The sequence below is a fragment of the Dermacentor andersoni genome, chromosome 2 (genome assembly GCF_023375885.2).
Source record: "Dermacentor andersoni chromosome 2, qqDerAnde1_hic_scaffold, whole genome shotgun sequence".
Taxonomy (NCBI): domain Eukaryota; kingdom Metazoa; phylum Arthropoda; class Arachnida; order Ixodida; family Ixodidae; genus Dermacentor; species Dermacentor andersoni.
Genome location: NC_092815.1, coordinates 69,628,844 through 69,656,044, shown reverse-complemented (window position 1 = coordinate 69,656,044; position 27,201 = coordinate 69,628,844). Strand labels below are relative to the sequence as shown.

Genomic DNA, 27,201 nt, shown 5'->3' with positions numbered 1-27,201 from the left:
AACTGATACGCCACAAGCGTTTAGTTATTTCCTTCCTGCACGGAATCTTCCGATTTCGAGGAGATATGACTTGCAGGAAGTTTTCAGATTAATAATACAATTTTATGGCAGTCATGAAGTTTTTGCGCATAACGATAGTACGAATCAACGCTGACTGGCGACAATGCGTGCCTGTCCGGTTATGTGTCTAGCTATCTGCATCGATGTGATTAAAGGTTATGTATCTAGCCATCTGCATCGACGTGATTAAATTGTTATAAACAGCAGCAAATGACCGCGAACCACGGAGGAAAGGAAAAAGCATGTTTGGGGCAGCACAAAATTCCGCCAGAGGGCCTCGCAGCTTCACGCGAAGTAAACGCGAAGAAATAATAAAAGAAAGTACAGACAAAACAAAACAACGTGCGAGAAGAGAAACCTACACAAACATGGCGGCGTTATCATTGTGTTGCCTGTCGTGATCAGCGCGGTAGCCGATTAAATTTCCTTTCTTGTTTGATGATCGGTAATGGGACATCACGCTCTGCTACTACTGCGATGGCTTCTCTACACATTCGCCTTGTTTTCTACTGCGATGAGTTGTGAGTTGCACACGCTTATATAAACACATTTGCGCGATCCCGTTAGTGTGGAAACGTCGAGGTAAATGCCTCGTTGGCGTTGCATGATTCTTGCACGGGCGCGGTAGCGCTGCGTCACAAGTTGGCACGTGCCTAGGCGTGATATTTCTTTAATAGTTTTCATTTGCTAATTGTAACAACGTGTCATTATTTCGTATTATCGGCGGCACCCCCAGGACACCAAAGCGGCAACGGGAACACCAAAGCCAGAACCTGGGCTGGTCCTTGCGTTGGGGCTCGCCGACGCTGGAGCATGCCAGGGTTGTATAAAATCGGCTGTCCGTTGTATGCGAACACACTACGGCACGCTCCGGCCTCGGCGGCCCCAACCATAGCATCCCAGAAAGTTATCTAGGAGGCTATGCCTCAACCCACGGACCGCCCTGCTTCCAGCTTTGATCCCCCACTGCCCCATGGGTGCCCCAGAGATCCTGCGCCGCCTGCGTTAATCTCAGGCGCTCTCCCGAGGCCTGCGTTTGTCGGTTACTTGTGCCGTTATGAAGCAGTACTTTCTCTATGGCAGTACTCGTAAAAAATGCATTCTATCGTCGCGACGAGCACCTCGCAACGAAAAAGGCGCCCCGCGACTTCTACCGCGCACGGGCACGGATAATTATGCAATGCTAACGAGGACTCTCCCTATGCTAATACCTACGATACGATGGAGGCTGCTGCGGCGTTATTGGGAGTCCAGGGTTTGGCAAATAATTGATTATGCGATATTTAAAGATCTCATAGGTCGCGGTACAACTAAGTGTCTGCAAGCCCAGCAGATTGTGAGTGGGTGGTGCACCTACTACACATCCGGTGCATGTTCGGCCGTGAGATGCAGGTTTTGGCACCCTTTCTGTCAGTCCTTCGCCAAGATACGAAATCGCACTTCTGCATTGTTGTTCCAGAAACGCAAAAAAAAAAAAAAAAAATGTCGCGTCAGATTTTGTGGAGCTTCGCGAGCGTCTTGACGTCGCGCAAGCGCCGTAGCGTATCACCGCCGCTGTCGCATTTTTATTGGCTGTTCTTAATGTGCAGCTGTGAAGACGTGACGCATGTGTTGACACGTTGGTTGACATGAGAGAAGCTGCAGAACGTGTCGCGATGTGTAGGGTCGAGTATACTCCATTTTGGTCGCATTAGCGTTTATGAGCTAGCTACACTGTTGAACGTTGTACGCGGTTCTCCGTCAGTAGTCAAAGCAGCGATAGGCAGTTGTACCAACAGAGGCTTGCTACGCGTCGCACCGCTTGTACGAGACACGCCGCGGTGACAAACGAGGGTGTAAAAAGAGCAGTATTGTTGGCCTTCTACACGCGCATGGAAATTTTGCATCACTTGGATCGACATGAAACCGCACAACTATTTCTAGCCGTGGCACTTTTTCAATCTGTACTTAGATGCAGTTCTGACCCAAGTTGCAATTGGTATCGACTAGAAAAGGGCTCTGAAAAGGCTTGACCCTGCTAAACAAGTTAGTGTTGCAGGTGCTTGTGAAGGAAAAGTTGGTTGACGCCAGTAGTTCTAACTTCGTGACCATCCTGGCTGTTGTCAAAATTAATCCTGAGTCTTCCACTATGGTATGCCTCATAATCAAACCGTAGTTTTGGCACTTAAGACCCCATCATTAAATAGTTTTTTAGTTTACTTGGTAATTAACCCGGTGCCATTGATATAAATAATATACATACTTGTTTATATATTTCAATTTTCTTATATATGTTGTTAGCTGATGGCAGAATGCCTGCATAAAGAAGGGATCAGAGTAGTTCATAATTCTACAGGAAATGATACTGGTCCTTGAATGTGCTTCTGTTAAAATGCATGGTGCACATATGGACACATAAGGCTGGCAGCACTATAATTGAGTTGTATATTATCGTATGCTTCATTGTAAACTTAGAGGGAACACTTCCAGCTGTTTGCTGCTACACTTCGAATAAAAGGGAACTTGTGCCACAGAAGCTAAGAGATGGCTTTTGTGGAGTTCTGATCGGCACCTATGGCATTATGGGGCCTTCAACTTTAAACTATACGTTTATGCACAGGAATGCCATTTACAATAGGAGGAGGGCAAAAGGAAAAATAGCATGGAATTTTAAAAATAGTTATAAAAATTAAATTGTCAAGAAATGAAGGAATCAAGCAGTTTCATCTTTTCATGCTTGTATAAGTTCATGTGAATCCCTCAACAAAACCATCTACAAAGTCATAGACACAAAGTTTGTTGTTTTATGCCAATTTTAATGTGCTGCCAATTCATACAAATAATTATTAATATATATTCCATGTGAAAACCTTGCTGCTTTGTAATATGTGCTCCCATTTCATCTTGGGTATGCAGTTTGTGAGCATAGGGAATGATATAATTGGCCACTTCATTTGATGGTTTAGCCTCCTAAAACTACGAGGAATGGTCAATTGAAACCGATTTGGAGACAGCATTTGCAAAAGTAGTAATTGCAATTAACTGCACTTTGTACCCTACGTACTGGCTTCTATGACTAGTGCGTCATGAACTTGTTTTTCAGAAGTAGTCGTCATTGTTGTATGGTGTGGCCGATGTATGAATGCCATCCATGTATTGCTTGATTCAAGCAGAATGATAAATTGCATGTGCTTTTTGAATGTGCTTCTTAATTGATGATGTCTCTTTCTTTTTGTCTTCATGCTTACTGCTGACGTGTCTGACAGCGGATGAGTGCGTTGTCACGAATTGCTATTCCAACTACAAGGATGGCTCTTGTGACAACGTGGCAGAGTTTCGTTCTTGCCTCAACCGTTTGGCCAAGGAGTGTGCTGGTGACATCAGTTACATGGCTGCAAAGGCCCGTCTCGGTGAACTGAATTGCAGTGATGTGGCCATGGAGACATCAAAGCCCAGACCAACCAAGGAAACATGTCTGTGGCAGTCTGGTAAGCTTTGGGATAAGCATTGCATGCACCTAGTGTGGAAGGAAAACTCCATTTCTAGCTGCACTTGTCTACACTCCATACTCTCTGTAACACTCTTAACACAGCTCCAGCTCGTGCTGAAAATTGCAGTCACAGTGGTTCAGGCGAATGAGGCCAGACAACGGTGCACGCTCGTGACAGTAGTTCGGGCAACAAACCAACTGGTACTAAGAGGAGGGAAGTCCACTTCATAAATGATATAGAAGCTGCTGCTTTTCCAGTTGTTCAGTTCATTTGCTGCTTTTAATTTTAAAATTTGTATTTACCCTCTTTCTACAAATGCTTGTATATGTATCTATGCAGAATAGCCCCTTCATGCAATACTCCAACACTGGAACCTGTGACATGTTTTGAGTAAATAAATAAAATGGGAAGGTTTTTCTCTCTCTTCATAGCACAATCTCGGGCAGCAAGCTTGTTTGCAAGGCAGGGGCAGCTATTATTATGAAAGGATCAAGAGGTGAAGGAGGGTCTCTGACTTTCAGTGGTTTCTTCTTATGGGCTTCCCTGTTCATTCAACCAGAAATTTGTTTTCCTTACGAAGGGAATAGGCAGTGCTTTCTTTCCCACATGTCTAGTGCAAGCGCATGTTATGGCGTTGCGACAATGCCAGGGAAGGGGACACGCTGTGCACTTTCCATGTTCCCGCTGATGTCCAGTGTGGGTTGCCTTGTGTGCTGCGGTATGCTGGAAGAAGTGAGCACTGTTCTCCTCACAAAGTGCATTAAAAATCCATTCTCTTGAGAGACAACATTCAGTCTGTGTTTTATATATAGGCCATGGGTGGTCAAACATTGGCTCAAGAGCCATGTAGAGCTCTCCTTGTGTCTTGTGGCTCGCTGCTGGCTACATGGTCAGGTAGTTACTCTCTGTCTGCTCGAAACTAATTACATGCTTGCGCTAGCTCTTGCTAAACTAAGCAGTTCTCACAAACTTATGCATCCACCTGTTTGGAAATTTGACCAGCTTTTCTTTAGAAAGTGAATTGAATAAGCAGTAAAAAATTGAGGTTCAGAATGTTTGTGTTTTGTTGGGGCCCTTTGGGCTCTTTAACATGTCTATCTGCCTGGCCGCATTGGCTGTGAGCTATCATGCTAAATACCTGAACTGGTTGCAACAAATTTCCTGAAGTCGGTGACTTTGAAACACGAGGAAAAGCCAAGCATGTATGCTTTTAACCCCCTCCCCCCCCATCTACGTGCGCGCATCTTTTGTTGCGTCTCTCACTGAAAGGCGTCTCATCACTATAGGGAGCTACCAAGATTTGTGGCGCACTATTAATGCAAGACCTGGAATTGTCTTTGTGTGAACTGTGGTCATGCTTCGCCTTGGAGCAGGTGAGCCAAAGGAGGAGTGGCGCCAGTGCAGCCTCTATGGAGACACACACCTGCGCACCTTTGGGGGAGAGCTGCAGACTTGTCGTGCAATAGGTGCCCGACCCCTGTTGGACAATGCCTATCTGGCGGTGCAGGTGACCAACAGTCCTATCGGTGACAAAGCAACGGTTCTTTCCAAGGTGGGCATGACTCTTCTTTGACTATGCTTTGATTAGAGGAAGTAGGTGGGACTGCAGTCTCAATCGGGCATCCTTGCGGATGTTGGCCTAAGTGTGGGCATGTTGGTCACTTGAACTATAGAAAGCAGAATCTTGCGTGCAGTCCAGCTGTCAGAATTATTTTCAAGTTGTGCATAGTTGCAGACTGTGTTTCCAGGTATGGCATTAAAATTTCATGGCATAGAGCTGAAGTAGTTCCAGTGAAGAGAACACTCAATCATATGATACAGGTGTCTTAAATAAACATGCTTATTGGATGTGCAAAGGGACAAAAACATGTTTAAATGGCTATATCCAGGGAACGGTCAAAAGTCATAGACACTGCAGCAGCACAATTATTGTCACTTAAATACATAATGAATTTGCGTTTTTTCAATTTTTTATTCTTTTGCTGCTGCTAAGAGATGAAAACGGACCTTTACTAGCTTTGACCTATTGGCCTTTTTATTTTTGTTCATTATGTATGTACTCTTTGAAAGAAATAGATGAAATAGTGAAAAGAAGAGGGTTTGAGAGGGATGATTGAGATAATTTGGTGATGTAGTGAGAAGAAACAAGTGTTATGTTGGCAAATAGACAATGGAAAACGAGTCTACGGGTAGGGAGAGGCAATGTTGGCCTAGGGAGATGTGACTAAACAAACTTTAGAGGAACGTCTTGATATCAAGAATGGGAGGAAAAGAGTAGGCAACTGTCAGGACAGAGCAAGCTCATCATAAACAGTGATTCTATATAAAGGTGCGATAAAGTATGCAGAATAACACTAATAGCGAATTGCAATGGCAGACTTGGAGAACTTTTGGAGCAACATTTCCTGCTCTTTGTGGAGCAAGACTGTTCCAATGGTAGATCAGGAGCACCATATAAGTGTTTCCATGGCATATTGAGAGCACTCGTGGAGCGGAGGTCACTCCGCAGAGCAACCAAAACAGCTCTGCCAAAATTGGTGGTGCATACTAGAACTCTTGGCTGACAAATTTCCTGTTCCTTCCTAGCATACTTCTAAGCTTCTGTTTACATCAATATCGATGGATGCAATGGATGCCGCTATATCACATCATGCGCTTTTGCTTGCGCTGCCTGAGAGGTGACAGTCCAAGTTCAAAAAGTATAAGGATGATTATGCCTGCGACGCTGAAGCCACCGCTTATGAGCAAGCCTTCGAAATCATGTTTCACATTCCTGCCAAGAGACCAAAAATAGCCGGCTACATCGAGAATGTCATTCGGTGCCACTCACTAAGCACTTGTGTGCGATTTGTAAAGATATAGTGGTCTGAGGAGAGTAGGCTGTAAGTACTAGCACAGAATCCTAGGAGGTTATGATGCAAGTTACTCGTCCTGCTGTTGGGATAGTACTACATATGAGAACCAAACCAAACTCACCGCGATTGGTGTGACTGGTCCCGCTCACCATCAACAGTATCGGAAGGCTAACTGCTGATGTCAGTGGTGTTATATCAATCTCCAGGAGGGTCATGGAAATGAAGATTAATGTGAGGCAGTTTATTAGGCTACAACTACTACAACCATAGCATGACTTCAGTGGCTGAAGCATAACCGTGGCGACAAGTGACTGGGAAGACTAGCTCTGGCTGTGGAGTATACCGTCTCTCTCCACGTGCTTATACTGCAAAGCTGTGTTCCAGCCATGCTTTATGCTTGAGAGAGGGCAGTTCCACTTTGTACCAACATTCGAGTTCGAAAGTGCCATGTAGCTTTCTACAATCCCGGCACTTGACATTGTGCACATTGGTGCCATCACTAATGTACCCTATTCACCTCTGGGCATACTATCTGCTTGCCCCGTCCCCTTATGCGTTTCATTAGACTTTTAGTACATTGTAGCTTCAATTGTCCCTCTACATGTTATCTTCGAGAGTGGCTCCTTTTCTTCACAAACACTGTCGGCTGTATGTGCAAAGGTGTAAAGTGGAAGTCAGCAATTGTCAAGAAGCTTTTTTCAAATTTTTGTGTACTTTTTTTTTGTACATTGGCTTGTACCCTGCCTTTTAGGTAATAAACCTTCCATTGCTGGTCAGTGCTTGTGTTGCGGCCTGTCTCTACCTTCCTGTAGTGTCGTGCGTGCTACACGATGCATCATAGAGAAGCCGCCGCTAGTGATCGGAGATGCAGACGAACTGGCACGCAAGGGTCGCTGGGTAGCTGTATATCTGGTTGTATGGTGCGCGCGAGTGCCTCCTTGCTCTAGTGCCAGGGCGTGTGTTCAAGTTGCAGATTTGGAGGTGTCATTCTACACTGTAGTTACATGCTCGCTCGCGGAGTCGGTTGCCCATACTGACTCCGACATTAGAATTTGGCATAAGATCAACAAGCATCCATGACAAGAGTGAGACATTGGGATGGACAGCAATTCATGTGAAAGTGAAAATGCTACCATAAATGATCAACCTTAATTAAGCCGAGAACATTTCCGCTTAGTACTGTATTTGTGCGTCCACAATGAAATTTTTTTTTGCGCATATAATCACCAGCTTGAAAAAGCAGCTCAATGCTGTATTCAAAATCAACACTACTCTACAATATGCTGGCAGCTCAACCACTTGCCTGCTAAGCTATGCAGGAAAGTCAAGCATTCAGTATTCAAGGAACAGACTGAAGTGTGGATATGCAATGGAGTGAAAGTGCAGCAAAAGTTCGAAAATGCTGGCAACGATATCAATTGGTCCAATGGCCTGTTTCACTATCATGATACTGTCACATTGTAGTGACGGTGAGCATGACAAGTGTTGTCAAGCATGCCAGTTAAGCATGTAACTCTTTACAGTCGCCGACCGTTTATTCGGACCTCACGGGGACTGAGGAAATTTCCGAATAAACAAATGTCCGAAAAAGCAGATTAAGAAAAAAAAGAAAGAAATCCTTTATTTCCATGCACTTATTCGGGCTCGGCAGTAGGCTTGAAGAAATCGTGAATGCGGCGTTGCACCTGGTTCTGTTTACGCGCAGTCAGATAAGCCTGAATCTCGGAGAGGGTCGTACAGTCACTGTAGGCGGCTGAAAGCACAGTCACTGCTTGTACATGCTCCGCATGCGACGGCAGCGTAGCACATGGTGCGTCATCTTCCGACTCGGAGTCAACGTCTGGCAGTGCAGCAAAAACCTGACGAATGATCGCGCTGTCGTCGAGTTCTGCGCATGTCAGTACAGCAGTGTCAGCACTTGTGAAACTTTCAAATGAGATGGTGTCCGGAATCGCAATGCAACCACTGTGCAGGTCTCGGCAGAACATTTTTGGCGTCAGTAGGGAGCACATCGGAAGGCAACAAATCCTAGGCCTCCCGGCACCTGCTTGTTGGCATTCCCCAGTGCAGTCTGCGCAGGCATTGTCCGTGCCATTAGACACTTGACGCAATGTTTCCGTATGCCGCGTTGGATCACCGCAACCTCGACACAGCACACAAAGCAAACATCACCACGTTGTCACGCCGACACCAGTCGCACAAACGAAAAACATGGCCTACTCGCAGAAAATATGCCATATCTAAGGAATAACACCTGTCTGTTCCAGGTGACTGTTAGGATCAACGCACAAGATGAAATGAGCTTTCTGTCTTTTTGAAATCGCTGATGCATACATTCTTCATTTATTTGACTAAAAATTAAGCAAGTGTGTATTACTGAGAATGCTGTCACAATCACTAAATCAGCCACTGGTGTTGGTAGGTCCAGCTACTTGCAGTGACGCTGCATGATGACATTGTGGAAGGCAGAGCAAGGGATTTTTCATTGTTTTTGACACAGGATTGTAAATTTCCTGCTGCATGCAGTGAGTAATTTTGGGCTCAGATGTTCACAGTATCCTCTATGACGTAAAAGCTACGTTTTGTTACTATAACCACTTTTTATTGAAGTCAGAAGTAATTTCAGAAGTAATTTACCACAAAAAGTTCTTCAATGCATACATCACAAGCGGCTTTATTGGCTATCATACATATAATTCATGGTGTCTCCGCCCCTTCGATCATTTGCACTGCGAAGGCTACGACAGAGTGGGGTGTGCCCACAATGCTCATACTAAACATCACCATGGCGCGCAGTTCAAATTTGATTTTGGATGTTCATGCAGAGGCCACTATTTCCAATTTTGGCACCTATGACATGCCAAATGTAGCCAAACGCAGTTGCCTGTAGCGAGCTGCAGTATGCTCAACCAGTGGACTCGTCGCAGCATCCCGCCGCGCCACATGCAACTGCAGCATTTGCTTTGTGCACAACAGGGCTAAAGAGCGCGCTGGTGCTCATATGCTCCTGTCTGGCTGTGCTACATGGTGTGGACCAGCTTTGTCCTGCGTCAGCTTTGACTGACGGATAGTGGTCGACTTATGCATATTGAAGCGCTCATTACGAAGTGAAGTCCAAGCGTCTAACCAGGAGCGGCTAAGAGCGAGCGCATGCTGGCAAGCGTGTGGGGTCTGACCTTTAGTTTCGCGTAGTTCGAGGCTAGTTGAGTGTTCAAAACTACCGTATAGACTTGTGTAAGGGCCACACCCCAACATGGCGGCCCAAAATTAAAAAACGAAAGAAAGAAACTCTACTAATGGCGAGAGCTGTGCGTTGACCTCCGATGTAATGGTAAATCGGGGTGTGCACAAGTCTCTGGCTGAGCCGGCATCATTTTGGCCAAAAGGTTTGGTCCCATGTAGGGGATGCACCTCATCAAATTTGCAAAACGAAAAAAAGTACAGTCCTTACACAAATCTATATGGTAGTCGAAATTAGCGGGACCCAATGGCTATGACACCGATAAGCAGGGTGGCCAAAGTTGAATTCCCACGCGGGTAACCGCGACGGAGCATGAGCAGACAATAGTCAGCTTATTCCAGAAGTATGTAATTATTATCCAAATCTGAAGGCAGATTTTCACTTACTTCAGCCTTTTTATAAAATTGTGTCAGTAAATACACCCAGTAACAGTACAGAGGAATGCACTGATCCAAGCACACCCTTCTTGGTTGATGTCAACTATTGGCCAATAGCAGCTGCGAATGGGAATTTGATATATTACAAAATAAAGCATCCACAAAATAATTAGGAGAAGTCTTCTGTTCAAAAGAGAGTGTTTGAGAGAAAGGTGACTTCGCGCTCTGCTTGGGAGATCTCTGCGTCGTGCTCGACTGCAAAATTTGACTGAGATGTTCACAGCAGAGTATGCTATCCGTGCGCTGTGTTTTTTTCACCTTGACCTAGGGGCTGTTAAGGGCCCCTTTAACATACTAAATAAACACTGGGGCTATGAGAAGTACTGCAATGGAGGGCTCCAGGTCAATTTTTACTGCTTGGTGTTCTTTAATTGTAAAGCTAAGTGTACACAAGCATATTCACATTATGTCCCCACCGAAATGTAGCTGCTGTGGCTGGGTATTGAACCCGTGACCTCTTGCAGCAGCAGAACGCCATAGCCACTGAGCCATTGTAGCAGATGAGAGGGGATGTCGGTGAGGAAGTACAGGAGGTCTGGGGGATACCTCTTCTAATAAATTTTTGAACTACTTGTTTGTGCTGTGAGCTGTTTTCTTTGTCCCCATGACTGACGATTTTTGCCATTTGTATCCAAGCTGGTGCAGTCCCTCTACACTGCTTTTTTTCTGCAAGTGATGACACCTGTAAGAGAACAATTATAAATCTCTTTTTTTTTAATATGCAGAGGGCAGGCACATCATACTTCTTTGGGAGGAGCCTCCCCTATGTTCTTGACTTGCTAAATGTAGCAGAAATTGCAACTAATGGTCGACAAAGTCCCTACACATGCTACATGAGAAGGCCATGCTGTAGCCATTCTGCAGGGTGCATGTAGCTGTGGTCTCAGCATTTCTTCCTGTAGCCATAATCCTTTGCTGCCGTATCACCGCATCCTTAAAGTGAAGCAGTAAATGCTTCATGCTAACGTTTACTTCCAGGTCTGGAATAGGTTGACAGCTTCTCACTTCTGTGTGGCTAACTTTATGTACCCACTTGGCAATGTGACTACTTATTGAGGAATGACGACACCCATAAGTTTTCTTATCGTCCTTATTGATCTTGCACAAGGTCATGAGGGTTCCTTGACATTTGCTGGCAACCTACAAGATTCCCCTAATGCCAGAAAGTTCGGAAAACTGCGCTAACTCAGCGTGGTCTGTTGCAAAATTTTCAACATTTAAGATTGGCTGCATACTGATACCTGATATGTAAGAAGTTGTGCTATCTCACAGTCAAGCCGTGAGAACAACATTTTTGGGGAATGCTGGTTTACCTTGCAATAGTCCTCTAGGAGAAGATATGCAAGAATAACACCTGTCTGTTCCAGGTGACTGTTGTGATCCATGCACACAGAGGCTGTGCAATGGAGAAAACCTACGAAGCCGACATCAAGGACAACCCATTGCCAACTGTCTTTGTTGACGGGTCACCTTCGGCAGGCAAAGGAGTTCGTCTGGCACCACTCAGTTCAAGTCGCGTGGAACTTGTTCTGAGCCACGCAGGAGTGCGGCTACTGATCCGGCGGCAGGGTGACTTCCTCTCAGTGGCCCTGCGGCTTCCATCCTCTCTTGCTGGTGATCAGCCACTGCAGCTGTGCCTTCGGGGCTGCTCCTCCTCAGAGCGCGTGCAAGCCCCCCATGGGGAGCCTGCCTGGCGATTAGAGGAAGCTGATGCGGCATGTCGTGCTGCGAACTTGTCAGGTGCCTACCGAGATGCGTGTGTGTTTGATGTGTTGGCAACAGGACAGAAGGACATGGCAGCTGAAGCCAGTGGAGCAGCTGTGGCTGATCTGCAGGAACTGGGTGCAGCAGCAGCACCTCATGTAATTCAGCAGCCATCTGTGGCTGCGGAGAGGAGAGCATCAGTCACGGCTGTTGTGGCCAACCTTCTGCTGATAGCATGGCTTCGTGCAGGGTGAGCTCTCTGAGTGGGTGTGCTGAATGGGCCAACTATATAGAATCAATGACAAGTAAAGAATGCAGCGGCAAGCAAGTGTGCCTCAGTGGGAATGTCTAGTCTCCCTCTTCTTCCTTGTCCCTTCTGCCCATGTCAGCATCTTTGCTTTCTTTAGACACTTCCTTGTTGCAAAACCTGCTGGGGGAGCTTTGTGTGTGCAAAATTTAAGCCGTACCTGTGGAATAATAGAGTGCCATTTGGCCTTTCCCATTACATCTTGGCAGGAATGCGTGCCCATGCATGAGGCAGGGTGGGGAAGTGATGAGTGGGCGCTTTGTATTGAGATGTCAGCGAGGTCACTCTCCCGATCCCTTGTTCAAACAGCATGTATATGTTGTGAGCTGTCTTGTCTCAGGCACTTCATAATTTTGACTGTTTACATGTGACCTAGGCAAACCCATTGTGTTGCTGCACAACTAGGGCACTGCCTCTTCATGCCAGTGGCATGTGTAGGGGGACTAGTTCTTGAAGTGCGAAGGGAAAAGAGATCAGTGCATCATGCTGTCTGGGAAGAGCCTCTTCTGTATTTTTGACTTGTCACTGACTGTAGTCTCCATCCACTAACCAGAGGTTGCTTGAAACACTGACTGTCCCAGTTGCTGCCTGGTAAAGTTGCCAAAGTCAACGTGGCGCTTGCAGTGAAAGCAGTCAGTTGGTGGTTGCAAGATTGTCTGCAGTAACTTGCAGTGTCACTGAGACATCACGTACCTTGCGCTGCTAAGCACAGGGTCACGGGATCAAATCCCGACCATGGCGGCAGCATTTCGATGGGGGTAAAATGTAAAAGCACTCGTTTACTTAGTATTAGGTGCATGGTAAAGAACCCCTGGTGGTCAAAATTAATCCAGAGTCCCCCACTACAGCGTGCCTCATGATAAGATCATGGTTTGGCCCAATAGTAATGATAATAATAATAATAATAAAAGGGGGAGGGGAAGAGACATGATGTACTGAACTTTCATGTCCAGCAGTGTAAATGTGCCACAGGAGAGGAGGGTGCTGTTTTTCCACAACAGTCTCGTGCAGGCTAATATCTCCTTGAAGGCTTGTAGAGTCCACCCATGATGTGCCAGGGCAATGCCTCCTTTACGGGATGCCTGCTGCTTCATTTGTTTTCTCATTTGAGTGGCGGTTCCTTCAGTTCAAGGGGATTGCAAGGAGGTAATGCTGTCAGCCGACCCTACCTTCAACATGTTGGGAAGTTGAAGATTTCTTATAAGGGAACACTTTGGTTGAAAGTGCAATTTTATTTCTTCAGCTGAAATGCACTCAAATATACCGTTATTTACATGTGTTTTGAATGGCTAGATATTATTAGCATCTGGCGCTTGTCACGTCTATGATGTTAGCAGATTTGACTGTAATCTCGAAGGAAAGAGCATGTGATTAGATTTAAAATGGTGTCTACCTGCTTCATTCGATATACAGAATGGAAGTGGTTGCAGCAGGCATGCTCAAATGTGATACTATTCTTCACCAGCTTCATGCAGTGCAGTCAAAGCTACAAGTCACAATGAACTAGTTGTGTCTCAGCAGGGCTATGTTTTGTTAATTCTGGGGCAAGTCTGACACAGGATTAATTATCTAATTATTTGTTTACCTATTTATTTATTTATTTATTTATTCCAACCACTGCTAAACTCAATGATAGGGGTTGCGGCAGAGTGGTACAAGCATCAGCAGCCGTGACCAGAGCAGAAGTGGAACTGTGTTTATTCAGGATGCATTACATAGGTGGTGAAAGCTGTCATCTAATTTGAAAGAGGACGCATAGATGGCAGGAGAAGTCAAAGTGATGTGCATATATAACGCACTCTTCTTTTTAATGAGAATCTGCTTTCTAGCTAACAGATGCATTATTTACATAAAGCTGATCCGAAAGTGATCGCAAGGTAGGAAAATTTTAAGCAACGCTTACTCTAGTTACTTGAAGTTGATATCCCAAGTTGGGGTACCGCGTAGAAGGCTTGATCCTTGTTCCGGATTGAGTAGCTTTAGGTGTACCTGGCCACGGTTGAATCTTCTGAGCTGGAACTGCTGGATACCCTTGGCTGTAGGGTGTTGTCCTCTGGTGAAGCTTCAATAAGTCTGTTCCACAGTACTTTGTTGTAGATGGATGCGTTTTCTGAAGACGATGCCTCCAGTGTCTGTCCTTACAGTGTATCTATACAAGTTTCTGGACTGACGTTGACCACCTTTGTGGCTTTTTGCCAGTTTTCACTATGGCGAAGCCATGCAGGTTGACCTGGAATTAGTGGTAGGATATTTGTTATGTGGCAATTACCATGTTTCTGCTGTACCTCTTGCCTTCGCTGGAGTAGTGCATGGCGAGGTGTGGTTGGGAAGCTTGGTTTCAGGTCGATGATGACAGGTGTGAACTGGAACAAATGGCTTTGTCTCGTCGTGTTGCGGACGCCAATTTTGTGATGACAGGTTCCTCAATTGCGAGTTGTTAAACTGAGGCAGAGCCTCAGTTCAGGAAAGACGAAGCCATTTTTTTCTTCTGGGAACAAACTTAGTATCCATTACAAGGAAAAAAGCAAGAGCGTTACTATATATGAGAGTTCAACTTACTCATGATCCAGAACAAGGAAGAAAAAAAATAAATCTCAGTCATTGAAAATCTTGGTTACTTGGGTGGCGGTGCGTTGACATCAATTGCACCTGCATTGATGGTGGTAGCGGCCTGGCGGGTAGTGGCAGACGAAGGATGCGGATGCACAGCAGAGTGAATCCCAGACGTCGGAGTCCAAGGCCTAAGTCCAAGACTGTCCATATGTGAGTGCTTCAGCTGAGTGGTGCCCATGCTGCTCCCTTGGCTCACGGTTCCACTCGGGCGCCTCTCACCAGCGTCGCTCAAGGCCTGGTTGTTTGCCACAGGCTACCTCTGGTCTCCGCACGGTGGCTCAGGATCAGGACCAGGAGCAGAAATCCCAACAACAGTAGGTGCAGCAGGAATAGCCGAGCCCTACACTTGCTGGATCTCTCCAGGGACAGCCGTTGTTGTCCTAGTTCTGTCGAGGCTCTTGCGTTTGGGTCTGGACCTCGACGATACCAACCTCAACACCAGTGATCTCCAAGCCCTGCGTCTCCGAGCAATCTCTTCTCTCTGCGGCTTCCTTGTACCCCTGGTTTCATGCCAATTCCTGATTAGGTGACATTCCTACTCCCTCATCCAACAGCTCGTGCCACCGCCTGCCAACATCATCACCTGTATCGGCCACTCAAGTGTGTTTGGAGCTGCCACTATTCCACAGTGTTTTGTCGCCGCATTTTTTATCAGTCCCAACTTCGCATCCCCATCATGACGCCCCCGCCACAACGCCCTCCACTCAGTCATTACAAGGACGCTTGTTAGGGTAGGTAGGAATGCATGCAGCTTTCATAGCATTAGCAGCTCCACTAGGCATTGTCCTTCTATGTTTGCATTGAATGATAGTCAAGTAGCACTAATGCGAGGTCCTTGCCTTCATCTGCTGCCTTTTTCTTTATTGAATAGGCTGTTTTGATGGTCCTTTGTGATTGACCGTTCTTGTTTGATGTAGATGATGTGATTTCAGTAGTCTTTGCTTTTCCTGGATTAGTGAGTGATCTCTTGAGGTAGGAGTTGATGACCCAGATGCGTGGTTATTGGCAAACTAAGCTGCAGTTTCTCATTGCTGAAGTTAATGTTGTTGGTATGTGCTACTGCGAGCACCTCTCTCACGTCTGCCACCTGTCCTTCAAAGTTTTCTGATGCCACTAGAACGTTGTGGAAGTAGAGCTTGACGGTGAGTTACCGCTTGAAGGCCCTCTCACGGGCTCTCTGGAAATGCTCTGGGACAGTCGGATGCTGCCGTGTTCTTTGTCGACAACAATAACTGGATGGACCCAGTTGGAAGGCTCTATAACTTCTGTGATGATTTCATTCTGTTCCATTCGTTGCAGTTCTGCCTTGAAATTGTGCTGTAATGCACTGGGTTCACGGCGCGCAGCTGACACCGTGGGAGTTACTCCTTCCTTCAGCTGTATGGGATATACCTCGGGCAGTTTTTCAATGACCTTAAATACGTCAAAAAAGTTTGCGTTGGTGTGCACGCAGCTAAAGTTGTTTGCTGCAGCTGTCTTCTCGTTATGAGATTCAAGACATTGCATGTGCTGGCGCCCAAAGTCTCTTCCAGTTTCAGTGGTTCGCTAACGATGAGGAATTTTGGGGTGCACTCGCTTTCTCCAGTTGAGCAGTGCAGCTCGCATTAGGCATCGACAGGAAGTGTTTATCCTGTATATGTAGCTAACTCATGCCATTGTTGGCTTGAATGCAGGTTGCGATGGCCAAGTGCCGAGTTTATTCTTGGGAATTATATTTACGTCAGAGCCCATGTCTAGCTTGAAGATGACGTGTCCATTTATGCTGACCGTTTCTATTTCTTCCAAGTTGTTGTTTATGTTGTGGAGCTCTAAACTTTCCGAGAAGAAATGTTTTTGGTGACCCTATTGCTGTTGATCGTCAAGAGGCCTATGCGCTGGTGGGAAGTGATGCTGCCTCGCTGGCCGAGGCTACACATGCTGGTTAAATGCTTGAATTTGCCATGGTTGTAACAGTTGGAGCCATAGGGTGGGCATTCATGTGGTCTGTGCATTGTTCCACAGTGTGAACATCTTTGTTGCAGTTTCACCTGCGGTTTCAGTTGCTGGTTCCTCTATCGTGCTGGATGTTGTGAGTTCTGTTTGAGTTGTTTCTGCTTTTGTATGGCTTATGCTTCAAACCTCGGCTCTTCAAGCTCTTTTAGGGCTTTTGGGAAATTTCTACTGCCTTTCACATGGTTATTATTCTGTTGAGCGTCAAGTCCCATTCATGAAAAACGCGCTCTCACAGTGCTGCATCTCTTATTCCTACAATGATGCAGTTGCCAATGAGCCTGTCTTTCTTATCCCCAAAGTCGCATTTTTCTACTTTCCTCCAAAGGTCTGTTACAAACTTGTTGAATGTTTGGTTTTCTTTTGCTTCATTGTGTTAAAGGACAGCAGATGCCTGCATTACGTTTTTGTATGGTTTGTAGAAGGTGTCGAACTGTTCTAGGATGTAGGTAACTTGATCTGTCGGCTGTTGGAGGTAGAGGGGGAAACGTCTGGATGACGCGATGGCCTTGGGCGCCGAGAACATGGAGGAATAAGGCTTTTCACGTGACTGCAGGTTTCATGGCATACTCACAGGTTTGTTTGTGGATGGTATACACTTCTTTCCAGTCCCAGGCTGGTTGCAGGCTGTCGTCTTGCTTGAAGTACGCCGGTGGTTGCAGGAATGCATTGGTCGTAGTTGCAGGGTTCCGATTACTCTGAAATGATGTTACATTATGTTGTTGCTGGAGCAAGTCGGATACAGGCCCAGCCAAGTCTAGAGCAGAAGTGGAACTTTATTTATTCAGGCTGTACAGAATCAGGACATGTTACATAGGTGATGCGAGGTGTCAGTTAACTTGAAAAATGCCACATAGGTGGCAGGAGAAGAGAAGGCAGTGCTCATATATAACAAGCAAAAGAACGGCTTGCCCATTGCCATATTTATTTATAATCTTTTCATTGAGGCAGTGTCTTGCATGAGAGGATGAGCAGCAGACAGTGGATAAGCCTTCTTTTCTGGTTATCGTTCCTGGTTGGCTTCTGAAATGACTCCTAGCTTTTGCCACACTGCATGGAATTTATTGTGAAAAAGCCCACTTGTTTTGTGTAGGCCAGGGTTAAGAGCAAAAGAGTTGAGAGGAGTTAAGCACAGTAGAAAAGTTCCATATTGCAGTGTAATGCGGTCTAAGCTAGTCAGAAAAGTTCTTGAATTCGAAAGTGCATGTGCGATAATCATTGTTTCTTGCAGAAGCTGCTCTGAACTGCTGAGTGCAGTAAGGTGAAACAGTAGTCACATTGCTCTGTGCTCTGGGATGGACTTAAAACATGAGGTAGGTCATAATGCCCTAAAAAGTTGCCACAATGTCATAGTGCCCCGACAACCTCTGCATTATCCATGTGTAATGTGGAGTGTGTGGGTTTGTCTCCCATGGGCGACAAGTTATCTTTTCAACCACTTTCATGTTCCCATTCCCTCATCATATTCTCATTTCAGTTTCAACCACAGCCAATTACACCTATGATTTCCTCGAGTTCATTGCCTGTTTGGCTTTATATGATTGTGATTAACAAAAATTGAGCCCCTCTGTTTCCCATCATTCATAGAGAGGGTCTCCAATCTGGCAGCCTTGATGCCATTAGGTAGCATACGAGGGTTTATTAGCCACATGCTTGCTCTTCCAAATTCATATGTTACATCGAGCAAAAAATGATGTTCCACATCTGCCCACCATGATCCTCAGGAGTGCTGGCTAGCACTCCCAGTGCTATAACCTAGTACACATAAATATTCACGATGGTGAACTGATTGATTGCCGTCGCCGTAGCACAATTAGTATGGCAATGCATGCATAATTCGGAGGTTGCGAGTTCATCTCCCAGTGGCGAAGAGCTATTCTTTCGTCCACTTTCATATTCCCTATTCCTCAGTACTTTTTACATCTCAATTTCAACCATTGCCTATTGGCTTTATATGGTCTTGATACTTTGAGACAGTAATTTAAGACAAATGGTATGTGTCCTTCTGTTTATTTTGTGCCATTGCAACTATATACTTTTGAAGACTTATTATCCAGCCCAACAAGAGATCATCGATGAAAGAAAAAAACAGCTTTCGTGTACAGTTGAGCTCGTTAATTCGACTCTCACGGGATCGACGAAATTGATTGAATTATCTACCGGTTTGAATTAAACAAGATGCAGAAAAAAAAAGAAAACACACACATTGCTGATTTATTTAGCAGTATTTGCCTGACTAATATGCCCCTAAATCAAATGTATGGCTGCTTTCTATGTGGCCAAAGCAGAAAATTAATGTGAAGGTAACACTAAAGTTCCTAAACAAACTAGAAATCTAATGCGCACCAGATTTTTTAGCAAGAAAAATGGGCAAAGGTCTAATATATTGCATACTGGTAGCCAGCTTCTTAAAGGGACTGACAAGAAATCTTTATGGTACCAGTTTTCTTTAATGCAACAGAAAGCTTACTGGTCTGAGTGTTCAATCATACAGTGACGAGGCAGAAAACATTGTGGAACATCTTATACCTAAATTTTCCAATCGGCATTGAGGAAGTAGTCGTGCTAGGAAACATGCTGGAAACATTGATAGGGGAGCGCGATAGCGATTATACCCCGGCATTGTCGGGAAGCAGATGACAAGTGCGGCTTTATCTTTAGTCAATGTTTCTGCAGTTCATGTTTTATGAAGTGTTCAATTATTTTGACTACAGTAGGTGGTGTTCTAATCTATGCCCCAGTGATGTTCCCTCCTAGTAACACAAACTGATCTCGAAGCCAAGTGGTAGGATATGCCAGTAGTGCTATTATTTCAGTGTTGGCACCCATACATGGCACAATTCGTTGATGGGATTTTGTATCTGGCAGAGACCAGAAACTCGAGGTACTAACTCACGAACTCACGCACGTACAACAGCAATCATGTGCACCGCGATGCGTTGAACAGCTCTGCCCACTTAGCCGCTCCACTCATTACCACGAAGGCAGCGTTGCTCATTAGCGTGCACTTTTCCTTTACTTCGTAATACGCATAGAGTAAAGCTCAAAAGCCTAATAATATACAAAGTACAATTTTAAGCAATAAATATGCGGCACTTAATAACAACTGACTTGAGTACAGTAATCTCATACTATATCTGAAGTGCCAAGACTTCACCATCAGGCTGCTCCACTTACTGGTCTTTTTGGATTTGGATTTACAATTTCTACTTAAATTGTGAGCAGTGTGCTTGGTTCTATCACTGTAAATCATGGCCATTTCATTTCCCTCAATGTCTCGCAACACATTCTGGCCAGTTGTCAGTCCCTGTAATGTCGGCTTTGCCGTACAGTTATTAATGTCAGCTTTGCCGCAATACAAAATTGTCATGCGGCAAAGCACACAAACGTCGTGAACATGGTCTTTGGTTGAATTTTCGTGGGAGAAAAAAAAAAAAATATGCACATTAGAATCGGGTATATACTGTAATCAGACATTGTGAGCTACTATTATTGCCTGAAGCCAGAAATAGGCATTTTTGACGATAGATGACGTGAGTTCAATGCAGTCAACAGCCCTATAATCTTCGCCAAAATAGATGATGCCAGCAAATGGGTCGCTATTGTTGTCACAATAGGAGTGAAGCATGTGCATTCTTACTGGTCAAGTTTGAATTATCTGGTGAAGGCCAATTTTAGGATTGAAATAATGAAACTTTGGGCCTAAAGAAATGCATGGGTGCCAGCCAGGACTTTTGATCGGGATTGAATTAACTGAACATTTGAATTAACCAGAGTGAAATTAACGGAAGTCCACTGTACTATTTGGTCACTGTTAGCAGGAGCTTTGGAATGCATGGCTTCACTTACTGTCTACACAGGCTGATGGCTGCACATTGTTCATGTGGCAAGAGCATGTCACAGGAGCACCTGTGTCTTGTTTGCTGCTGTGCATGGAAGTACTAGCTGGGCATGGCATGCTGGTATAAGTAGCCACGCAAAACTACTTACGATTGTTACTAATGCTAGTGAGAATTCCATAAATTTCAGGCATAGAAAAACCGAGACTGGTACCATGCAACACTGCTCTGTCTTGCATTTCTTTTTTGACATTGTCTGACACTTTGGTCAGCATAAAGTGTGCCTTGCTAAAATCTCATATAAATGAAAACATGTAACACTATTATAGCTTTTAGCTTTGCAACCGCACTACCCATGCACCTTACTTTGTTATCAATGTGTAGAGGAAAGAGACCTTTACTCGGTGATGCATGAATTGTGTGCACAGGTGGTGCCGTTGTTGTGCCATGGGTGATGTAGTCGGTACTAAATTTAGCCTCTCACTCAGCATTCAGAAAGGCATAGCTTGGCAGTATGTTTGTTAGTTCGCATGGGAGTGGTCACATTTGAGGGAGATCACTCTGCCATAGTAGGTATAATCCATCAATTTCAAACCTATGCTCATCAGGAGTTATAAGGCTTACAAGTGTGCAATCTTTTGCAGAAATTTGAAGCTTGCTTGGCTATGGAACCTTCGCATTCGACAGACACGTAGGATCCAGAAATGGTGTGGAAGAGACTTGTGCAGCAAGAGAGAGGGCTGCAAATCCTTGCCCACTCCCTTTGAACACAGCAGAACATATCTGTTTCCATAGGCAGTGAGAGTGCAGGAGACGAGAGATGGCAGGGCTAGCTACACTACACTAGCTAATCACAGTAATCTAAACCCAACAGACGATGAAGCCAATAAAGGAAAGCATAGGGGGAAATGGCTGTGGCTGAAATTTAAATGTAGAAAATAATGAGGAAAAGGGTAAATGAAACTGGACAAAAAGATTATGTGCTGCCAGTGTGTGAAAAGATAACATGCCACCAGTGAGATCTGAACACACAACTTCTGCATTATGCGTGGATTGCACTATGAATTGTGCTATGGCAATGGCCATCGATCCAGCCACTACCTTGGGTAGTTATGTGTACTAGACCTAGCCCTGGAAGAGTTTAGCAGTCCCACTCAGGGCCATGGTGGACAGATGTGGACCATCTGTATACATGGCAGGAGTGTGGTGGAGAGGAAAGACGACACGAGAAACTTGTTTGGACTTTTTCATCGCATGGCATGTGCACAATGCCCTCTGGAGCTCCCTGGGTGTCACCACATTAGCCTTTTGACAGCTCTAATTATTCGTACCCCCCTTCCCCCCCCAAAGCACTGCAGAGACTGCAGCGCTTACCTTTTTACTAATGTGCAAGTCCAGAGGGGGCACAGATAGACCTGTAGAGAGGATGGGGGAGAGGAGGCAGAGTGGGTAGAACTGACACAGTTGCAAAACGAATGCCACTCTCACAGTTCCTGTATATGGGGAGATGGCAGGAGAGGGAAAAGATGACGTGAGAAAGCAAGGAAACAGTGGTTGCGGGCAAACCACATCCATTATTTTGCCTGATGGTGTCAAGTGTCACTACACTAGCTGCAACATAGGTTAAGGATCTAAGCTTTGTAAGTTCTGTATTTGTTTACGCATTGTTTCTGTACCCTAGTGCCCATACACCCTCTGCAACATGAGAAGTCGTTTCATAAACCCAACTGTGGCTGTTTTCGTGATACAGCCCATCCAATTTTTTTAAATGTGATAAGCATTCATACCCTACTCCCCCGACTCTTGCATGCTACGGCTGTATGCTATCCAGCCCCTGAAATGTCGCTGTCACTCTTAAAAAGAAAGTATGGCAGGTGTTACACTCTTGTAACGCAAGAAGGCGAAAGCCTGCTGCACATTTGGTAATGCATGAAATTATACAATCTGGGTTAGACTTCTTTGTAAGACATATTGGTAATGTATTAAGTTATACAGTCAGAGATAGACTTCTTGCAAGACGTAACGAGCCGCGATGGGAAGTACACGTGTGGCACTAAGGCGACCTCCTCACTAAGGTGCAGAGGCACGTGCTCCTTCAGCAGTGGCATACTTGCACGGTCGTCCTTGGTATTACTAAACTTAAAATTCGGCAGACACTTAAGACTGCTTACGTGTGAGAATGCGAAAGCATTATACCGTTTGTAGACCTCGGAATGTTATCAATGTGCTCATTTTCTACGCTCTTGACGTGGCGCCACTCCTCCGCACCGTCATGTGCACCACCCACTGATGCACGCACTAGTCAGTGAGATGGCTGTGATGTGACGTATGCAGTCAGGCATGCACTAGGCACACCTTTACTAAGCCAGAACCGTGGAGCAGCCATGGCTTCAGTGAAGTGTGCTCGTCTTGCACCCTGGAGGCCCGTGTTCGATACTCACTGAGACCAAAATGTACCAAATTTTCTTTTCAAAGCCACTAATTCACTTTGTTTATAGGAACCTCCCTGAGAAATGTGACGTTAATCCGAGCATATTTTTACGTGTTCTTACTTTTTGTGTCATTGGCCATTTTTCGTCATGGTGCAGTTTTACCAAAGGCACTGCTAACATAGACACCCAGGGCGTTTGCCTTAAAAACAAGAGTAAAGTTACGTGTCCTATGGTTGACTTTCAAGATGGTTCCCTCAGCACAGCAGCCCGATGCTCTACCATTAGACCATGTATGCGTGCCTACAATCCCCACATAACACACTTGCCAGCTTCAATCGTGCAAGCCAGCACTTCGAGACGCTTGCCTTGCGAGTCATGTCGCATGGCAAGAATTTGCTGATAAATGTAGGATTGCAAGCTCTTCTAGCTGACAATGAAAGTTAAAGCTTTACGCCTGAAAAAGAAACCTATGCAATTGCGCAGTAATTCATTTCAAGTCACATATGCTAATCCCCAATTCTATGTGCCATTAGGACAAAACTGGCTGTAGGTGGGAGGCCGATTTTAGTTAGGAGAGAGATAAATGTTTTATGACAGTCAGCCGGAGAAGCTTGTCTCTTGCCTGCTTTTAGTAAACCTCTTTTTGTGGCATCAGAAGGTGTAGACACTGTGGCATTGTTAGCTTACTTCCTCCACTTTGGTGTGCTGCTGCTGCTGCTATCTGCTATGTAGCCCCTGAAATGTTGCCCGTGAAATGATTGGGGGCGAGCTTCACCACTGGAAAAGCTGGCGTGACGTAGTATGAGGGATCACGTGGACACAGCGGTCGTCTCAGCTGCTTTGGAAGTGCTGAAGCGAGCTGAAAACGAAAGTTTGGAGTCCGACCTGCGCTGCAGTTCTGGTTTAGTGGGGAGGTTTTCCCGCTTTGGGTGTCTTCTTGACAACACTTGAAAGCACTACATAGGTAGCAGCTGCTCTTGAAGGCATCCAGCATGGTAGGCTACTGCTCGGTGCCGCAGCGCCAGACGTATGCAACGGAGCTCAGTGTCAGCTTGGATTGCAAAAATTAGAACCGGCAAACAGGCTTTGGCTCGTGTGCAGCAAGCACTTCCACGAGAAAGATTTCTGGCATGGTTGGGGCAGCGATGCTCGTTGAGCAGCCTAAAGTGCGCTGAGATGCTCGCCCACGCACGCTGCCCAGCTAATGTCATGATGCTTTGGTCTGTGAACTTTTGATGCAATATATTTGCAAGTTCATTGGAATGGAAAGGGAATGGTAAAACACACAGTGAAAAAAATAAAAGGTACGGCATATGCTTATGTTTGTATTAGCACAAGAAAGAAAAAAGAAAAAAAAGCAGCAGGAAATTGCTTGCTGAGATGACTGATAAACATACAGTGCAGCGCAACTCAAGCAATAATGATATTGAAACGTCTTAGAATTTAGGAGAAGAAAAAAAGATTGAATCGTCGCAAGGGCACATCGTGAGATTTCTGAACAGCTTTGATAGCGTCCACGTAACAATGGTTGCCTGTGTACTGTCAAATGCTCATATGCTGCGGCCTAAAGCTCCCGACAAGGTGCGAAAACGTGCCCGCAGAGATAGTGAAACATTGTGCCCGGACATCCATGCGGACACGCAGACGGTCGCTGTGAACCGGTGTGATCGCTGCATTGAGGCTTCATTCTGTTATGCTCCATTGGGTTATGCAGACAGCCAACAAAAGAACATATAATAAATAATAAATAATGCGTGATAATGACATCGAAGACCTTGAGCAGCGAAGGCAACACTTAAGAATTCGATTTCTTTCCATGCTTTTTAATGGAGACTTATCAATTAATCCTGCATTGTATCTGTCCAGTACAACGTCTAGACTTACTCGACACCATCATCCGAATTCACTAACACCTTATTTTGCACGGACGGATGTATTCAACTATTCTTTTTTTCCCCGAACTATAACAGACTGGAATAACTCGTTGCCTGTTTCAATTGATTGATTCATTGTACTACTGTTGTGTCTTACCACCCTACTTGATTGAATAATGCATTGTATTATTGTTGTGTTTAACCACCCTGCTTGGACCTGGTCTAGGTCTGCAGTATGAAATAAATAAATAAATAAATATTTTAACATAATTTGCTCTCAGCAATTGCCCATCTTTCATACAACAAACTGGTTCAGAGGACTCCATCGTGGCGACCGCATGCAGGGTGTGTTCACTGTGCGTATTTGGTAAAAAGATAGCATCTGTAAACCATTCTGTGCTTTCAGTTTGCCTAAGATTATTATTTTGACACTAAAAAGCTTCCCTCGTTTCGAGAGTACTAGTAGAAATGTTCAGGAGGGCTCCCGCATGGTGTTTTTATTGAGCGCCACCAGTCAAACGTATGAGGAGCACGCTGCCTTATCCCTCATACTATGCAGACGAGGTGCTTCCGACAGATAGCATCTCCGTAAGGCCTCGCCCCCAATAGCTGATGCACAAGGTTACCCAACGTAACATACAGCAGTTGCATGTTGCCCCCACTATGACATCAATCATTACTGTATATTAAACCTGTTACAGGGCCTCCCTTACACTTTGAGGCATGCCACTAAGAGGGCTTTATCAGCTGCCAAGCTAGAAGAATGGACCCCTCTTACATGCTATTGGTAATCAATCCGAAGCAATGGAAATCTCAGAATGACCATTACAGATTGTAAATGAAGGTGTGTTAGCAACATTGTGTATCACTACATTGCTTGAATGCTAATCGCATTAATGTCTACAGTCATTGTGAGATGGGTTCTGTCGACACTTTTTTTACATATGGACCTAAAAAAAAGAAGTAATGTAGCCATTTTTGTTTCCCGCTACAGATGCCAGCTCAGCTAAATCTGCACCACCGACATTATTTGACCTGACTTCAAACAAAGCATTCAACTGTAGCCTATGTTATCTGACAGCAGCCTTTTTGTACTAGCTCACTGTCCTTTCAGCTTCTTCCTTTTGCTGCTTTGTCAAGAATGATTTGCTGAAACCGGTGTGGCAGCACTGCTTGAAGAAAGCAGGCAAAGTCTGTTGTTGCCATACACAGTGGAGCTGATGACCAGTGCCCTAATGATATGATACATGGGATTGCAAGGGAATGGTTTTGGCCACCAGCACCATGTGCATGTTGTGTGGTTCTTCACTATAGTCTGTTGGACTGTATTGATAACACGTGAAGCCATGTGTTTTTGTGTTCCCGCTAATCGCAATAATGATTCTCTGCCTACCAATTCTAATGCAATCTTGGTAAGGCAGGCTGGGTATGATAAAAAAATTCTTGATGATAGATAAGTGACCGATGCATTGCAGTGATGTGAAAGTGAACTGGTTCATGTTCATTTACTCTGGCATACCATCCATGTTACTTTCGATTATTCTTTTAAGGTTCCAGGTGTGTTTTTATTAATCTGCATAGCTGTGCACATCTTGTAGTTAAAACATATTGTTAGTAGGACATACAAGTTCACTCCAAATTCTTTGTAGAATATGAGAGGCAGAAAAAAAAGCCACTGGTGAGCAGCTTGAGTAGGCATGTGAATATGACTGCTTTAGGTAAATAATTTAAAAAAAAATGTTTATATTTCAGGTACATGTATGAAGCTATCAAGACTGGAGTTATTTCTGTACAACGAATGCTCCCCGCAGCCCCTTGGATATTCATCATGGAAGTGTAGCTGGAGCTAGAATCATTCTCTCCACATCATCTAATGGACTGCCATTTACAGCTGTCAGCCATTGCGCTGGCTGCTCTCAGGAACTTTTTGGCATTGTGTGGAGTCGTGTGTGCACATCAATATTTCAGGAGCTTTTATCTTGGCTTTCTGTCAAAACTGAGTAGAAATGGTGTGTAACTGCCCATTCAAGGTTGATAAAGTGCCATAAGTGGGCACAATATGGGACTGTATCTTGTAATGATCCATCCCATTTTACATTATTCATAGCCGTTGTGCCAAGTGGCCTAATCCCTACGATAACGGCTGTGCGACATTGTCTAAGCCAGTGCCGCAGGATGAAAAGAATGGAAAATGAACTGGATTATTAGAAAATACAGACCCTGGTCAGCTGACCTGCCAAGCGAACAATAAAGTGTTTTTGAATCTTACTTCCTCAAATGAGTGTGTGTTGGAGCTAGGATTAGTTTAGCTGACAGACCTTTTATATATGTACCTATATATATGTATATATTTTTAAGGCAATAAATATGTAACTTATGA

At 44.9% G+C, this 27,201-nt stretch overlaps 1 protein-coding gene across 4 annotated transcripts; it reads left to right on the top strand.

Annotated features, from left to right (window-relative positions):
• The first annotated feature begins 397 nt into the window (after positions 1–397).
• Positions 398–27,201, top strand: LOC126541894 (repulsive guidance molecule B-like). Of its 4 annotated transcripts, none has more exons than XM_050188856.3 (6): positions 398–581; positions 3,306–3,527; positions 4,901–5,082; positions 11,431–12,017; positions 17,908–17,989; positions 26,574–27,201. In XM_050188856.3, the coding sequence occupies exons 1-5, from the start codon at positions 509–511 to the stop codon at positions 17,939–17,941; spliced, it is 1,098 nt and encodes a 365-aa protein (XP_050044813.1). In that variant the 5' UTR covers positions 398–508; the 3' UTR covers positions 17,942–17,989; positions 26,574–27,201. The 4 variants fall into 4 exon arrangements, with proteins under 4 accessions (XP_050044813.1, XP_050044814.1, XP_054932973.1 ...); XM_050188857.3 differs by having other exon boundaries at positions 400–581; positions 4,904–5,082; XM_055076998.2 differs by lacking the exon at positions 398–581 and adding an exon at positions 680–1,719.